Source organism: Eleutherodactylus coqui, chromosome 9, assembly GCF_035609145.1.
Source record: "Eleutherodactylus coqui strain aEleCoq1 chromosome 9, aEleCoq1.hap1, whole genome shotgun sequence".
Taxonomy (NCBI): Eukaryota; Metazoa; Chordata; class Amphibia; order Anura; family Eleutherodactylidae; genus Eleutherodactylus; species Eleutherodactylus coqui.
In genome coordinates this window covers 82,049,140-82,067,287 of record NC_089845.1, presented here as the reverse complement: position 1 = coordinate 82,067,287, position 18,148 = coordinate 82,049,140, and the positions used below count along the sequence as shown (strand labels likewise).

General features: G+C 43.3%; 1 protein-coding gene across 4 annotated transcripts in view; it reads right to left on the bottom strand.

The window, feature by feature from the left end:
• Positions 1–18,148, bottom strand: part of TMEM241 (transmembrane protein 241) — a 109,583-nt gene that overhangs the window by 64,814 nt on the left and 26,621 nt on the right. For all 4 annotated transcript variants that reach the window (XR_010786717.1, XM_066579625.1, XM_066579624.1 and 1 more), the window contains exons 4-7: positions 13,802–13,883; positions 11,532–11,609; positions 9,897–9,922; positions 3,215–3,266 (exon numbers count right to left, since the gene is read on the bottom strand). Coding sequence is in view for 3 of the 4 variants with exons in the window: in XM_066579625.1 (XP_066435722.1) it covers positions 3,215–3,266; positions 9,897–9,922; positions 11,532–11,609; positions 13,802–13,883 (238 nt within the window). In the remaining variant the exon portion in view is untranslated. The remainder of the gene's footprint in view (positions 1–3,214; positions 3,267–9,896; positions 9,923–11,531; positions 11,610–13,801; positions 13,884–18,148) is intronic.

Sequence of the window (18,148 nt, the reverse complement as noted above, 5' to 3'; positions counted from 1 at the left end):
AAAGTGGCTTGCAAGCTCTAAAAATATAGAAGCCTCAACTGTACAAGAAACATCCCATCTCAGGCGTGCAGATTACAGCGATATGTCTGCTGTATGTATCTGTGCAGTAGTTTGGAAGAAACTTGAATTTTATTAGTAGCAGCCAGATAAAGAGAAATAGTTCTGGATATTCATGAGCTGCAGCTAGCCTTGTCCATCCGCTCTCCAATCACTGCTTGATAGCAGTCTCTCTATGCTGCCAGTCAGAGGCTAGAGAGTGGGGTGGGTGGGGCTAGCTGCTGCTTATAAATGTAAAGGACTACTTCCAGTAGTCCCCTATGTATATGCTGCTATTGACAAGAGGTTTCTCCTAAACTACTGCACAGATACATAAAGCAGACATACTGCAATCAGTATGACTGTCACTATGTTATGCCTGCCCTCAGAGAGGGCTGAAAAAGATGGTGACAGATTCACTTTAAATAGATATTCAAACTATCGTCAACAAACTGCATCAGTGATAAATGTAAAAAAAAAAAAAAAAAAAAAAATCGGTAGAGGACTGACCACTGGGACATATGTGACCGCTAGAACAAGGGACCTCCACTGTTCTTCCCTCCCTACCAGCCCAACTGGTACAAGTCCATGGAACGCAGAGAAACAGCCAAATGGGGGTTAAATTCAACTAATGTATATGAGAGTATGTAGTTAATGTTACATCGTGACATCTTTTAGCTGGAACATTTTCTATAACTGCGGCACAAGTACTGTATACACAGAAGTAAAGTAATAAGGGATAACAAGCAGACCATGTTATATAACAGAACTAAAGTGCATTAAGTTAATTAAAAGTGTATGGATCATTTACACAAGCAGGAAAAAGTCTGCTCCTTGTCCAGTTATCTGTCACTGCCGTTATACAAGATGTAATAGAAGCTGTGGCCACAGCCATTACTAAATTAAAGATTCTTCTCTGGAGAGAAGAAAATACAGATGGCCGTCTCTGAAATATAATTTATAAGTTCCATTACGCTTGAAAAAAAGTATACCGTCTCGGCACTCGAAGCCCCGTCACCGGGCTCCGCTTAGGACTGGAGAACAAAATAAAATCTCCATTTCAGGGATCTCTGGTGAAACCTAATCTGTGAAGGCATGAGGTGCATTGAAAGAGCCATCTGCCAACGGTATCAATGTGATCAGAGCGCAGCGCCGGATGGTAAATAAAACCGCGGGTGAGGTAAGCGGCATATTGAGCACAGAACTAAGCCAATTCACAGAGGTAGATTGAAAGCATTTACTGCCAAGTTTCAGGATTTAACCCTCTACGCACATCATACTTGGACGGTACTATTGTCGGAGTGTTTACGCCTATGTTGCTGCATCTTTTCTGTTATAAACGTTCTGGGTTTTATTAAAAAAATAATAATACTGTAGTCGTCTGTTTTTGCCCATTTAAAGGGCTCTACCATAGTAGACTAACTCTCTTTACTATATGGCAGGGGTTTCTGGGAGGACAGGATCTACAGAAACAGTAGTGCTACGCCATTTCTGTAACTTTTACTTACTTCTACAGAAGTTACGGAAACAATGTAGAGCAATCTGCTCGGCTGATTCCCTAATTCTTGACCCCCACCGGCTACCACATACAGCTTGGCCAAGGCTGTTGGGGCTAGAACTAAAAATCTCAGGAGGAATCAGACATTTATGGCCATACCCTTTAAAACTAGTTTTGCACACCATTTTTGGGGGAAAATCATGGCAGTTTTTCCCATCTATTTTGTTACGTCAAAGTCAGAAGTAGATTCAACAGGAATGCAGGACTTGCACTTCTCCTTCCTGCTTGATCCACTACTGGTTGTAGTGGAAATCATACACTGCAGTAATATTTTTTAGACTTGTTAGGCCGCTTCCACACGGGCAACTTTATCGCGATGCGACAGTGCTACTAATCGCATGTATGTAGAGCCCATGCATTCCACATGAGTAAGGTTTTGTAGCCTGCGACATTGCGAGACAGCCGCGATTTGCGATTTTTTTTGTAGCCTATGTTTCCCTATGAAGCCTTCCTTTCTGTTGCATCGGACAAAAATCCCCACCTCTAGAAAGGGCTGGCTGTCATTAGTTCTCGAGCGCCGTGGCTCCGTAAATCAGAATAAGTGCTCAATGAACCAATCACAGGCATTCATTTATTCATTGATGCTCCGATTGGTTCTCGAGCACATGGCTCAGCCAATCACAGCCAGCCCTTTCTAGAGGTGGGGATTTTGATCCTCAAATCCAGAAACGGCTGGGAGAAGACTAAAGTCAAGTGCCAGAGGTGAAGAGGAGACACACGCCAGAGATGACAGCACCTCTTAGGTGATGCATTATTTTTTTGCTTTTTTTTTTTACTGTAGCCAGGGCTTATTTTCAGGGTAGGGCTTATATTTCAAACTTCCCCCAAAAATCCTGGTAAGATATATTTCAAGCTTTCCCCGAAAATCCCGGTAAAAGAGCACAGAATTGTGATATTGCCGTGATAAAATGCAGCGATATCACACTGAACACAGATGTGATATTGCTGTGATTTTCTTGCGGCAATATCACGTTGCCCGTGTGGAAGCGGCCTTATCTTTACAGAAATCCCAATAAGCATGGGAGTAAAGGCTCATTTACATGTCTCAACTATTAATACAATAAGTACATTTCCAATGAGCTGGCCGGGTAAAAACACAGTATGATCAACAATGAAAGTATTGGTCGTTCACACATTAAAATCAATGTGATATTGTGTAAGGAGAATGTGAAAGGTGAAAAACAGGATCACAACTATTGAGCTGGGTGTATTTGCTGCCGGTGTACAGAATTATGTGGTTAACTGTTGGATTCTGAATACAAACAATGGGGTAGATTTACTAATGCAGTCTAATATTTAGACAGTGTAAACCTAGATAAGGCAATCAGAAGAAGTGCCAAATGGATCACAGTGGAGCCGCTGTGTGCCAGATTTGCTAGACGCGATTCTCTTCCTTGCGCCAGCTCAAGGTTGGTTTCCTTTACACCATTATTTTGCTTCAAAAAAGTGGCGCTCACTAATAGCAGGTGCATTTTATAAGTAGACGCAGTCACATCCCCTTTATTTATTTATTTTAAATGGTCTAGCAAGGTGCAGAAAGTACATAAATCAAACATGTGCGATGCAAAAAAATCTCATTCTAAATCCCGCAGAACCTACAGTAATAAAAAATAATGGTACCTGATGGTCATGTATTGGGAGACATCCAGCGGAGATGAGCAGCAGAGCGACACTGGGAAGTACAAATACATACAAACGTTACTACTTTGTAAAGAGACAAATGGGTCATTACAGAGAAAACAATCCAACATGCTTCAAATTATAAGCTAGACCAGGTTCCCCCAACTCCAGTCCTTAAAGGGTACATGAGTTTTCAAAAACATTTCTAAAATACACCAGAGGTTCTCCTCACCCTCATTTGCTGCTGTTCGCACCGTTTCATGTCTGAATGTTTTTATTTTCAGGTGGTCTTCCTGTTTGCAATCTACTTTTATGCAAGCCTAGCATTTTACCAGTAGTTTACTGTCCTGTACTTCCTTCCTCTGACTTCCCATGCTGTACTGCAATCTGTGGTCCAATCAGAAGGATGGGGGGAGTTACCGGGATGCCCACAAAATCCTCTGCTCTTTCAGAAAGATTCAAGCATTCTGGCCAAATCAGGAGTAAATGCAATATACTGTGTGTACGCACACAGGCACACTCCCAGGAGAGGCAAAGATTGTGGAAATAGTTCTCGATGTCCTCATATCTGTTAGTCTGCAGGCTCTAGGCTCACTCACACAAACGTATGTCTGCATAATACGCAGTTTGCAGCAAATATGCCCACTGCCAAAAAATCTTCTTTGGGTGTCACCAACATACGTAAAGATAGTAAGAGCTATCATATGGCATTGAAGCAGTCAGTCATTTGAGAACGTTGAGGGAGATAGAAATCGCATTGTGATATAGGTTTAAAAAGAAAAAAAATTCTTAAAGAAGTTGTCCAGAGGGTGCTTTTTTTCTTTAATAGAAACTGTGTCAGTCATGCCAATGAGTTGTGTCCGATATTGCAGCTCATCTCCACTCAAGTACATAAGTGTGAACTGAAACAGCAGACACAACCCAAGGACAAGAGTGGAACTTTTTCTAAGAGTAAAAAGAAACAGACACTTTTCGAATTCTGCACAATCCCTCTAAGCCTGGCCGCACACTTGAACAAAACGTTGCCAGAAAATACTGATTTTGGTGATCATCAAATTACTGTATATACTCGAGTATTAGCCCACCCAAGTATAAGCCGAGTCTATAAGTTTTACCACAAAAAAACTGGTAAAACCTATTGACTCGAGTATAAGCCTAGCTATACTAGAGTATATACTAGGTAAAGAAAAAAAATGCAATACTCACCTCCCAGCCTGCGTCTGTGTACTCGGCACGATGGTCTCCCTGGTGGTGCGGCAAGCTGCTTAAAAATTCTCCCCACTGTCATCTACCTGGCTCAGTTTTCAATTTCCCCACCATCGGCGCTGTGATTGGATTGAGCGCCAGCCAATCAGAGCCAGTGCTCGATAAATCAATTACAGTCATTCAGTGATGCCATCCGAGACACCGCCACTCTGAACCCAGAAGAACTTAAGGAGGGGAGCATGACCTATTGCTTTCATTTTAAACCATTCCATGACATAGTATTTTTCTCTTTAAGTCCTTGCATCTGTACTATAGCAGATGGGGTCGTTCCATATAATCAGCCAGCAACATTGCACCCAATCGATATCTTAAAAGGGGTTGTCCGGCCATAAACATTAGGTCTCATTACTTCTGTTTGCCCAATACAATGCACTTTGTAATATACATTGTGCATTGTAAATTAGGCAAACAGAAGTTATTCACTTACCTCTTGGGCTGCCCCCCCGTGTTGCTCCTCGGTTGCCATTGGTTCCGACAAGTCTCTTGTCCTCTTCTGGTCGGGACGACGGGGACAAGCTTCTCCAGCACAGCTCTGCGCATGTGCAGAAGAACTTCAGCCGCTGGGAAGCTCAGTTCTGCCTGCAGGGGAGGCGTGGCTGCTGGCTCTTCATCTCCAAGGTAAGAATGAGTGGAGGGGCGGGCTCTCGCGGGGGTGGGAGAGATGGATAGATGGATGTGTGCAGGGGGGGGGGGTGCAGTGATGTGTGTGTGTGCTAGTGGTGTCTGGAGACCCGGCTGTCAGAAGTCCCGGGGGAAGGGGGGGGGGGTGGAGAGGGAGAGATGGATGGATGTGTGCAGGGGGGGGGGGGGGGGGGGTGCAGTGATGTGTGTGTGTGTGTGCAGGGACCCGGCTGACAGAAGTCGGGGGGGGGGGGGGGGGTCATTGTGAGAGGGGTCGGGCACTATGAGGGCATGTGTGTGTGGGGAAATGTTTTGTTTTACTTTACTTTAGCAGGGTAGGGGGGGGCAGTAGGTAGCTTTGCAGTGGGGGGCTGCAGGAGAGTTCTCTCTCGGCTCTCCCGCGCCCCTCGCCATTCACTATACATCGTGCTGCTGTTTACACTCATGGCAGGATTTTATCCTGAACCATGAGTGTATAATGCAGTCTCCCCTGGCCACAACCCCTCTGATTATAGTATGCAGCAGGGGGGGGGGCCTGGGCGGGGAGAGACTGTAGATCAGTTCAATAGAGGTGGGCGTGTCGAGGGCGGGGCTAGGACGTGAGCTGAGGGAAATCCTGCCTTTTCATGTCTCTTACTACCATCGAGAGCACGCACACAGAAGAGGGAGAGCGCAGAGCATTGTGGGAAGGCAGCACAGAGGCGCCATCTTTGAAAGCTGCAGTGAAGATCAGATTCTAAGGTAATAAACTGACATTGCAGCTGATCTGCCGGCCGGTTTGAGCCCCTGTATGCTGTCTGTTACTATCCTTACTGAAAGGAAAGCAGCAGCATTATAAAATTTTTTACCCTGTGTGGCCGGACAACCCCTTTAAGTGTATTGCAGCCTTGAGGATCAAACCTCAGCTTTACAACAGGGAAGAAAAAAATATATATATATTACAATTGCTCTTCTAATATGGACATTGCATATTAGGCAGTTGAGTAATTATACAAATTATCTGTATTGGACAAGGTTCACACTTGCATAACAGCGTTGGTTTATAACTGAGCCAGGGCAGCTATGCTGGATCCATTTTCTAACAGATAGGAAGAATCACATTGTCCTTAATAAGCCTTCCCCGAGTTCCAGTATTTCAGACTATGCACTCTTTTCGCTGTTAAATACCAGAACGGCCAAAGGAACCTCCCAAACACAAGAGTGAACAGAGCCTTATGGCTTCCAGACGGGTTTAGATTTTCCACATTCTGGGTATTTCATGCCGATTCTCTGTAGCACTTTTTTGAAATGTATCTCCACTTGATGTTATTTCCTTAGAGGGACATTCCTTTACCTACTAACAGGAAACCCAGTTTACAGAGGAGAAAGTGGTTGGATGAAACATTCCAAATGTGAATAGTCGCAGTAATCTAACTTTGTGTGGATGTCATTAGCAGCTTCTGTGGACTAACAAACCGATATTTTAGGTTTAGGAGCTTTTTAAAAGGAACGGTTTATTGAAAATCCACGATTACCCTTTGTTTGGCCTAATAAACTTTGTGCGGATTATTGCTCCATCATCAGCTACATTTTTTGTTCTGTAAGCGGTTTTCTTCTGTTTTTCCAGGACAAATGGCGATGGTCCAAGGAACACAAGCTTTTCTATTAGAGTGGTTTAATTTGTTACCACAAAAAGAAACTAACACAAATGATGTCCTGCAAAAACATCACCGTCAATAGAATTAACCCTTTCACTTCAGGTGCCATCCCTTTCTCAAAAAGGAACGTGTAGTCAGACAGCATCTAAACCGTTGCCTCTCTATTAAATATTGGATGAACAGACGGACTACACTCTACAATCATAGACATAATATGACCATTAAAAATGGATTTTTTCTGTAATACTTGTGGAATAGATACATTTTTTAAACTCATTTTACAATTACTTAAAACAATATATACTGTATAACATAGCATATTTGAAAAGATAGTTTGCAGAGGGAATGGATATATATTATTGCCAGCCATTGAAACCATTACTTCCCATCACCTTGGACTATAAGGGGGTATGGGGGGGTGGGGGGTTGGATTATTCATAGAACCCCCCCCATCTAAAGTAAGTGTGTTTTGGTGATTCTGCCAAATTACTGATTATACCTTATGGGCTAGACCTCTGAGCGCAGGAGATGTTTTTCTTATTCACTTGTTCTTGATATCTCCTATATGTTCTATATGGTATGTATGAGGAAATAGTTGAAGAACACTCCACAGAGAGAGTTGTCCATTAGTGAAGCCTCATTATAAATAAATGGACTGAACTGCAAAGCAGAGTTACTCGTATGGACACATCAAGTTTCCAAATGAACACGCTTGAGTGCTCTGCAGTTTGGCAGTAGACCTTCCGTCACTTTGCCAAAGTGATGGCTGTTGTCCCCAATTTATGGTTCAGAGAACGTTTTGGTAGATCTTGTATGCACTACTTGACTACTCAATGTAGATGCCTGTAAACATAGAGAACCTGTTTGTCGACTGCTTCACAAAAAGGTGCTCAATCTCTGCGGAAAGGAGACAGAACCACCACAGCCACCATGTCTGGCTGCAACATTAGTATAGACAGCGTGTTAGTCGAGATCTCAAGAGGATTCACATCCAAAAAGTCCCGTCCTGCAGGATTTCAGGCAGGGAACTGATCTTTGCGCTCTAAACCTCTAACCCCTATAGTTTTGGTTCCCACACAACCTTTGCTGCCCGGGCAAAGTATGTCTGAGGTGTGCCAGCGATGTGGCCAAAAGCTCCGGTTCACTAAAGTTCATTATTGATTTAAGTGGTTACTGATTGTTCATCATTAATAACAGCAGCCGTTAACAATGAGCAGTCAGTAACCTCTTGAACCGTTAGTGTGCAGGGACTTATGGCTACATTGTGGCTACAGTTAGGGCCAGAAATATTTGGACAGTAACACAATTTTCACGAGTTGGGCTCTGCATGCCACCGCATTGTATTTGAAATGAAGCCTCTACAACAGAATTCAAGTGCAGATTGTAACGTTTAATTTAAAGGGTTGAACAAAAATATCTGATAGAAAATGTAGGAATTGTACACATTTCTTTACAAACACTCCACATTTTAGGAGCTCAAAAGTAATTGGACAAATAAACATAACCCAAACAAAATATTTTTTTTTCAATATTTTGTTGCGAATCCTTTGGAGGCAATCACTGCCTTAAGTCTGGAACCCATGGACATCACCAAACGCTGGGTTTCCTCCTTCTTAATGCTTTGCCAGGCCTTTACAGCCGCAGCCTTCAGGTCTTGCTTGTTTGTGGGTCTTTCCGTCTGAAGTCTGGATTTGAGCAAGTGAAACGCATGCTCAATTGGGTTAAGATCTGGTGATTGACTTGGCCATTGCAGAATGTTCCACTTTTTTGCACTCATGAACTCCTGGGTACCTTTGGCTGTATGCTTGGGGTCATTGTCCATCTGTACTGTGAAGCGCCGTCCGATCAACTTTGCAGCATTTGGCTGAATCTGGGCTGAAAGTATATCCCGGTACACTTCAGAATTCATCCGGCTACTCTTGTCTGCATCTAGATGTGAACCCTTTGTATTTACTTTCATGGAGTCTTCTCTTTACTGTTGACTTAGAGACAGATACACCTACTTCCCTGAGAGTGTTCTGGACTTCAGTTGATGTTGTGAACGGGTTCTTCTTCACCAAAGAAAGTATGCGGCAATCATCCACCACCGTTGTCTTCCGTGGACGCCCAGGCCTTTTTGAGTTCCCAAGCTCACCAGTGAATTCCTTTTTTCTCAGAATGTACCCGACTGTTGATTTTGCTACTCCAAGCATGTCTGCTATCTCTCTGATGGATTTTTTTCTTTTTTTTCAGCCTCAGGATGTTCTGCTTCACCTCAATTGAGAGTTCCTTTGACCGCATGTTGTCTGGTCACAGCAACAGCTTCCAAATCCAAAACCACACACCTGGAATCAACCCCAGACCTTTTAACTACTTAATTGATTACAGGTTAACAAGGGAGACGCCTTCTGAGTTAATTGCACCCCTTAGAGCCCATTGTCCAATTACTTTTGGTCCCTTGAAAAAGAGGAGGCTATGCATTACAGAGCTATGATTCCTAAACCCTTTCTCCGATTTGGATGTGGAAACTCTCATATTGCAGCTGGGAGTGTGCACTTTCAGCCCATATTATATATATAATTGTATTTCTGAACATGTTTTTGTAAACAGCTAAAATAACAAAACTTGTGTCACTGTCCAAATATTTCTGGCCCTAACTGTACATCTCAGACGCACAGTCACTGCGCAGCAAACTCTACCCTTATTGCTGTATGTGCCCCATGGTAAATTCAGCCTGGTAAAACGAAGAATTTTGTATACCAAATGCATCCAATAAAATGTCAGACTCTGCAGGCGATGCCCCGTAACAAGCAGAGGGATTGGGTGATCCCAGTGCAGACTGCCAGCAGAACTCTGAATTTGTGAAAGTTCTATGCTGAGCGCTGTGTTTCCTGCACATATGTAAGCAATCATACAAATCAGTTTATTGATACAATATTGATACAAATCAGCATTTTATTGGAAATGAGTGTACAGACCCATGTAGCGGTAGTTGCATGCAGCCAAAAACTACACCAACGTGTGGTCCGAGGGGTTTTCAATCAGTGTCAATTGGACACACAATTTTACATGTAAAGCGTGTTAATGGAGTGTTACATGTAAAGAGTGGGACTAGACCTAAAAAAAAACAAAACCCCCAAAAAAACCCAAACACATAAAAATTGCATCCAGATACTCACCTACACAATCGGATGTAAGAACTTTGCTACAAAAGAAAGGTAAAAAGAACAATGAGAATATTAAATTTACAGATTGCTGGAGGATCAGATTATTTATCTACGTAGGATGGAAGCTGACAGACAAAGCCTACATCATATCTGTAATATGGGAGTTAAAGGGATGGCCCATGAAAAACATCTGTCACCTATCCACAAGATAGGTAATAAATGACCACTGAGACTCCAATCTCAAGTACTGCGGTTGCATGTTCCTTGGTGATTGGAGAAGTGTTCACACCAACTGCAACGCCATGTACCACTCTAACGCAATGTCTATGGGACTGACAGGGATGGCCAAGTGCTGCAGTCTGCTGTCTGTCCGTTCCATAGACAGTGAATGGAGCGACACCACACATGCATGGCCACCACTCAATTCAAACGAGGAGTGTTGGGGGCTCTAGCAGCGGGAAACCCAGGACAGCTTTAGTAGATGAACATTTCTGAAAAGAGCCAAGAATATTCATTCTAAGACATTTATAGGTTATAAATCTTAGGTTAATTGTTAATCCGGGTTTACAGGCAGGCAGGAACTATTAGGGGTTGATCCAGGGATTAGTCTGATTGCCATTAGGGAGTCGGGAAGGAATTTTTCCCCCAAAAGGGCTAATTGGCTTCTGCCTCTTGGGGTTTTTTGCCTTCCTCTGGATCAACAACACAGGAGGATAGACAGGCTGGACTAGATGGACACTGTCTTCATTCGGCCTTACATACTATGTTACTATGTTACTATGCATTTCATAAAAAACATTAGGGGCTGTTACCAGAAAATGAGGATTGGATCCACTTGGAAATCTACAACAGCACTATGAGTTTATTTTTTAAAAACTTGCCATGCAGAGTATTAATTTATCTTTTCATTATTTCCCCCCAATGTATGACTTTATCAACAATCCATTCCTTCAGTGTATCATATATAGCCCATCCTGACCTCTAATAAGACACTCTGCAATGTTCCAAAATTCCATTTAGAGCTCAGAAATTGAAATGAACAGATCTGACCCTAAGGCTCCCTTCACACGTGCGAGTGTGATACCAGGCTGATATCACACTTGTCAAAGAGCGTTTTACCCACGGATGCGGGGTGTTTTTCATGCATCACACTTCTGAAATTTCGATCCTCCGTCGCTTGTTTCGCGCGCAGAGGATCGGCAGCTGTTTCCTATTGACCTCAATGGGAAACACCGCATGGCATGCAATGTGTCTGACTGTCCGATTAAAAATAATGGAAGATGCATCGCTTTGAGGAGGGGGGGGGGGGGGGGGTTGAAATTGCTCATGTGTATGACCCCATTTAAAACAAATGGAATTCATATTCCCGCTCGTGTGAATGTAGCTCACTACTGAAAATATGGTAAAAGTATGAATTCTTTGCTCTGCCGCTCACTACCTCTTCAGACTAAAAGGATGAGGGTAGCTAAAGGTATGGAGCTTTATAGTAGGAGACTTCTGTTACAATGAGGTTGGAGAAATATTATTTTCAAAGATGTTGGCAGCATTACTAGATTACGTATCTACTAGGCATTTTTTTAAAGATAAGAAAGGTTAAAACAAAAAACAAGACTTAAAAAGAAAAATAAAAAAATCTATATATCCCACCTCTCTGGAGAAAATTCTCTGGACTACATAGGTCACAACTTCGGAAGCATTGTGCAATGTTAAAAACACGGGAATGGGCTAGAAAGAGGAAGAAAAGGAAATAAAAGTTTACCTCCACAATACCTGCACAGTGCAACAATGCTAAACAATAGATATTAGTGCAAGGAGATGTTCTATCTGTCATTACATATGTCATAGCACTAGGCACACTGACCCAATCCCACAAGGCCTTGCTTACCAGATGACCAGCTGCGAAGTTCACCTGAGAAAAAGGGTTTTAATACCCATCAGCAGAGGCCATATCAGTGCTTCTCGGGAGAATACCTCTGCACACGCACTGTCTATAGTGGAGTAGTGCCCCATTTACATGGGACGAGCTTTCAGGCAAACGATGCCCAACAGATCATCCCAATGACGCTTGCTCCTACACTATTACACAGGAGCGAGTATTGCTGGGATCGCTGAAGGGCGCTGCCGGTATGGAGGCAGGGTGACCGGGGAACGCTCCCCCCACCGCCTCCATTCACTGTAAGCAGACAGTCGTTCAGAAGTGAACAACCACTGTTTACACTGAACGACTAGTCATTCACTTATCTGCATGCAGGAGCTGAACAACTCTCGCTCAGTCGCTCAATGCATTTACACAGGATGATTATCGCTAAAGTTCCCACGCTCCCGTATTATTCTAAACAATAATCATCCCGTGTAAATGGTCCTTAAGTCTCTAAATCTATTGGCCACCAAGGATCCATTTAGACATCTTGACCTGATGTAAGAAGCACCGATCGAAACACGTCAAACACGCTCATTTCATTTTCTTTTACATGGGCGAACAATGGGTTTACAGAGACAAACAATCACTAGTATGATCCTATATCCCCATAGGCTGGCTGTACATCTTCCTGTTCACATGGGGGGGGAAATTGTACAGCTGATAAGCAGACATTTTTAGGCTTGCTGAAAGTGAACAAGTAGCTGACAAAGTTGGCTGATCAATGACCAAGTGTCATATAAATGAAAACTCGGAAGAACCTTGAAGCCTGATAATCAGCCTGTGTAAAATGACCTTAAAGTCATCAGTCATTGGAAAGCAAAAATTCTATACTTACTAGAGATGAGCGAGCATACTCGATAAGGCAAACTACTCGATCGAGTAGTGCCTTATTCGAGTACCTGCCCGCTCGTGCCAGCAGGGGGCGGGAAGTGGGGAGGAACAAAGGGGAGATCTCTCTCTCCCTCTTTCCCCCCCCCCCACACCCTCTGCTCACCGCCGCAACTCACCTGTCACCCGCGCCGGCAGTCGAATCTTTAGAGACGAGTGGGCAGGTACTCGGATAAGGCACTACTCGCTTGAGTAGTTTGCCTTATCGAGTATGCTCGCTCATCTCTAATACTTACCTATTCCTCCCCAGGGAGCCTTATTACCGCGTCTTCTCTTTGCTGATCTTCTCCAGTTCCCCGGGTCACCTCACCTCCAGCCAACCGGATCCTCTTCTTCCTGTTATGGAGCGTCCATTGCCAGCATTGTTCTTCCTGCAGGGCAATATTCGCTATATCACTAGTGACGTAGCGTTTATAGCCTAGCAGGGAATGCCGAGCTATTGCCGAGACTGTGCATGCATGCTGTCTCTCTGCAACAGTATATGAATTCTCGTGGTGAGACAGCATGCATGCACAGTCTCACAAATAGGCATTCCTTCCTAGGCAATGAACGTTACATTACTAGTGACGAAATCTACACTGACCTGCCGGAAGAAGACTGCCGAGAATGGACGCTCCATAACAAGAATAGGAGGATCCAGCCGGCTGGAGATGAGGTGACCCGGGGGACTGGAGAAGATCAGCAAGGAGAAGATGTGGTAAGAAGACTGCCTGGGGAGGAATAGGCGAGTATTGATATTTTTTTTTTAATGACAAAACCTTTTTAAGGCTTTATTGAATAGGTTTCGGTCCCGACACATCTCTGGGTGTTGGTTTATCTCCTTTTTAACATATTTACATGCTGTTTATTTGAAACCACTCTTCATTTTAGGGCTCTGTACAAATACATCTCAGAAGAGGATGATTTGGGTCGTCTACCAGGGATTTCCATAGTGGATATTTTCTGAACAAAAAATATTATTGCTAAGCGAAAACAACCTGGCTCATAGGTGTAGTAGCCAATGTCTCATAGACTAGGACATCTCCCACACAGCAGGTAAGCTGATTTTATATCACATTAGATATTGTAACCTGGAGGAAAGTACAGAATATGTAGCAATAATACATACCAGCCTTGACAGAGCTCTAGACCCGGCATAAATAATGCCCACGAAGAATGCCGATGCTGGAAGCCATGACACAACGTCAGCCCTGCAATACAGTAAAAGAGGTCCTGATGAAAAAGGCATTACATGCAATGCTTGAACAAGAATGGCTATCCTGAATTAATGGGTTCCAATCTCACCAATTCTAGGTTTCAGAAGTATATGAATGCCTACTGGTTATATTGTTTCTTTTAATGCATATTACAAAACCATATACAGAGAAGCACTCATTGCATAGGAAAAGATGGTGAGAAGGTGTAATAGGTTATCTGAAGGACTGGTCACAAAAGGGCATTATTAATGTATGCCCTGCAGTAACCCAGCTTCCAATACAGGTAACAGTTATGGATCACATACTCCAAATTAAGACTTTTAGGCCGCCTGCAGACGTCCGGGTTGGATCCAGCTGCGAGAATTCTCGCAGCGGAACCCGACCCGAGCGCCTGCAGAGAGCAGCGCGTACTCGCCTGCTCCCGCGGCCCCGGCTCTTTCATGTGCCGGCTGCCGGGCAGCCGGTGCACACGCGGAGCTGTCGGCCGGTGAGTGACGTTTCTGTGCGGGGCTCTCTGAGAAATAGAGCATGCCGTGATTTGTTTGCCACGCGAGATTTTGCGCAGCCAAATCGCGGCCGTCTGCATAAGATTGCGTTTGTTAACGCAATCCTATGGCAGCTTCCAGGGGCGGAAATTCCGTGGGAAATCCCGCCGCAGAATTTCCACCCGTCTGCAGGCGGCCTTAACCCCAATATCTATACATTTCTAACATCATTGGTAAGGTGTTGGTCATCCGCATTAGCTAAGATCTAAACAGTGGCCGACAGTCACATACAGTGGATATAAACAGTCTACACACCGCTGTAAATATGCCAGGTTTTTGTCATGGTAAAATCAGACAAAGATGAATCCTTTCAGATTTATTTGCACCTTCAATGTGTTCTTTGTACAATAGTATTTAACAAACTGCAATATTTTAGGATTAAAAAAAAATTAAATAATGTGGCTGCATAAATATGCAAAATCTAATACTTTGTTGATATACTCTTTGACCTTATGCCAGCATTCAGTCTTTTTGGTAGGTGTCTATCAGCATGGCACATCTTGGTTTGGCAATCTTTGCCCACGCTTTCCTGCAAAAGCACCCCAAATCTGTCAGATTGTCTCATCCAAACTCACTCCACTGTGCCCTGCACTCACCAGTGTGGCAGAGAGCGGCTCCCGATACATTAGCCTGCAATTAAATAAGCAATTTAACACTGGCTTGCAGGAATGCTACCATCCAATAGGTGGCGCTGCAGAGGTATTGTTCCATCCTCCCTATTTGCATATCTCCCAGAGAAGCATGAATGGCCTTATAAGTCTTCTCACTCCTAGGTGTCTCCTCACACGCCTTCTAGATGCTCTCCTTAAGGAGAGAGGATACCCTTCCCGGCCCACGTCATAGACCTCTCACTAGCCAAGCCAGAAACCTACTGCACACTGATAAGATGCAAAAGCCCCGGAACAGCTGTCTGTGTATGGTATTCAGACTTTTGGTTTTCAATTCCCAGTCATTCGTAAAAAAAAGACTTGTACAAAGAGTCTGACATTGGCTTGCAGGAATGCTGCCGTCCAACAGGTGGCGCTGCAGAGGCATTGTTCCATCTTCCTTATTTGCACAGTCACCATCCTGGAACGGGTTATCTACTAATATAACATAAATAGCACCAACAAGACTTTAAATCTATCTTTGCGGTAACATCAATCATAAATATCCATTTTGAGGTTAAAATAATAGTAAAAACTAAAAATATTACTCTAGTGAAAGGGTGGCTAGCCGATCCCTTTTTTCCATTCACAATCACATTGGGTTCCTCTTTATCTCTGATTTGGCCAGTTCTATCCCATTGTCTAAAAGCAAAAGGTAACAAATGCTTTGTAACTTATCTACTGAGAACATACGGGGAGATTTATGAAAAAACGTCTAAAAGAAAGCCTGTTGCCCCAAAATTAAAGCTGCTATGGGCAACAAACAGTTTTACTGTTATACATTGTATGAAATCTGCCCCCTAAAACCATCACAAAATGTACCTTTATTCACGCTCTACATTTGTAGATGCGAAAGTCAATGTGAAGTGTGGCCATAATAAATGTTCCATTGTAAATGCAATGGAAATGTTGCATCTTATCAGATTTGCAACCAAAGACAGAAAGCGTGACCGACCGCGGAATTGTACGCCTTCGAAGAAAACAAGTTAAGTGTTCAGAACACAAGAAATAATGTTTGCAGGGAAAGCAATCTGCTCCTTTGTGTACTTTCCTACTCAAGGACTTTCTAATATTTATTACCACATACCATTGTTCTGAACTATGCACCGCTAAGCAATGGAATTCTCTGCTATGTGCTGCCCTCTGCTGGATGTAAAACAACACTATCTGAAAAAAATACTATATACAGTTTATCGGCAGAAAATGCATATATAACCTTGTCTTATTGCATTAATACACAACAGAATCAACAGCTCTTCATTCACAGTAATGTTACAGCCAATGGGGTCCGTTCGCCGCTGCTCGGTTCCGTCATAAGACGGACCTGTTCAGGTGTGGGGATTCCCCTTTCCTGTTCCCTGAACGAAGCAGGAAAACAGAATCCCCGCCGCAGGTGTGAAAGCAGCCTTACCCCGAACTTTAGAAATATTACAATTTTAGTAAAAGCAGAATGTCCAAGTATGAATCCTCTAGATACCGCTGCTATTCCAGGCGTTTCTATCACAGCATTTCTAGGAAAGTTGTGCAAATTTCAATTATTACAAAGCAATGGGTGAAACGGCCAACAAAATAAAATAACTGCAGGAGGTTAGCAGAAGACAGGGAGAGGGGGCTGTGTCACCCACCGGCACCCTGTAGTGCAATAGCAAGGTACCAAGGGGTTCTCTGGAAGCAAGACAAAGGCCTCCTTGTAACTCAGCCTATTAAGCCCCGCCTTCCATGGAGTTTAATAGGCTACTGTCATAGGCATAGTAGAATGCACTACATAAGTAATGCAGTGTATTATCCTAGTGATCGAACAATCACATCATCAAGTTCCTTTTTGGGACTATAAAGTAGTGTCAAAAAAGTTTCATAAAGTTTAATTGAAAGAAGAAAATGCAGATTCAATTGTTTTTTCCTTAAAAATGTGTTTTTATTGTGCAAAACTAGTAAAAAAAAAAAATCTAAAATAAATGTACATATACTTGGTAGTTTGTAAGAAAGTTATGTTATTTTTACTGATTAGTGAAGGCTGTAAAAACAGAACTCAAAAACAATGCCAGAATTTCTGGACATTTTTTCCATCTCTCACCAAAAAAGTTTAACAAAAGTTATACAATACTTTATATGTACCCTAGAGTGGTGCCATTAAAATATGCAACTCGGACGCCGAAAAAAAACAAGCCCTTATATGGCTATGCTAACACGTTATGGCTCCTGCAATGCAATGATGAGAATCGCTTCGTCCTTATAGGGGTTTTGTCATTTAAAAAACAAAAAAAAAAATTCTATACTAACCTATTCCACTCCTGTCAGTCTCCTTACCACATCTTCTCCTCACTGAGCTTCTGCAGTGCCCTAAGATCACCTCACCGCACACCGGCCAGCTTATTATGAAGGCTGCATTCCTCGCATTCCTTCCGGCCGGGTCAGTGAAGCTCAGGTCCCTGTGCTGTAGCGTTCACTGCCTAGAGGGAATTCTGATCTACTGCAGAGAAAGCTCGCATGAGCAGTCTCTGAAGTAGATCGTCACTCCTCCTGCTGGCCTGTGAACTGTGATGTGATGTACATTGGCTGGCAGAAAGAAGACTGCCGGCAATGTACATAACCTTACAGGAAGGAGAGGAATCAGGCAGCTGGAGGTGAGGTGAACCCCCCGGACTGCAGGAGACAGGAGAAGATAGGCGAGGTGAAGATCTGGTAAGCAGAAGGACAGGGGAGGAATAGGCAAGTATAGAATTTCTCTTTTTTAATTACAGAACCCCTTTAAGACACAAAATAGGCTGGTCACAAAGTGGTTAATGTTACCTACATGCAGAAGAACAACAGATTAAAGCAGTTATCTTGTCTTGTACTGCTGGTGAGTTCTGCAGCCGTCCCACACTGTACTCCTGCCATCATGGCTCCCATTGCTAAGCGGTCATGGCAGTAGTAAAGCATGTGACCGCTGCAATCCCATGTTGCATGCTTGTAAACAAGATTAGTTAGAAGCATGTTACATGAATGCTACTAAGCTGCAATACCGGACACTATGAAGAAGAGTGACAATTACTTCCCTCCCCCTAGTCCCAGACAACAGCTTAAA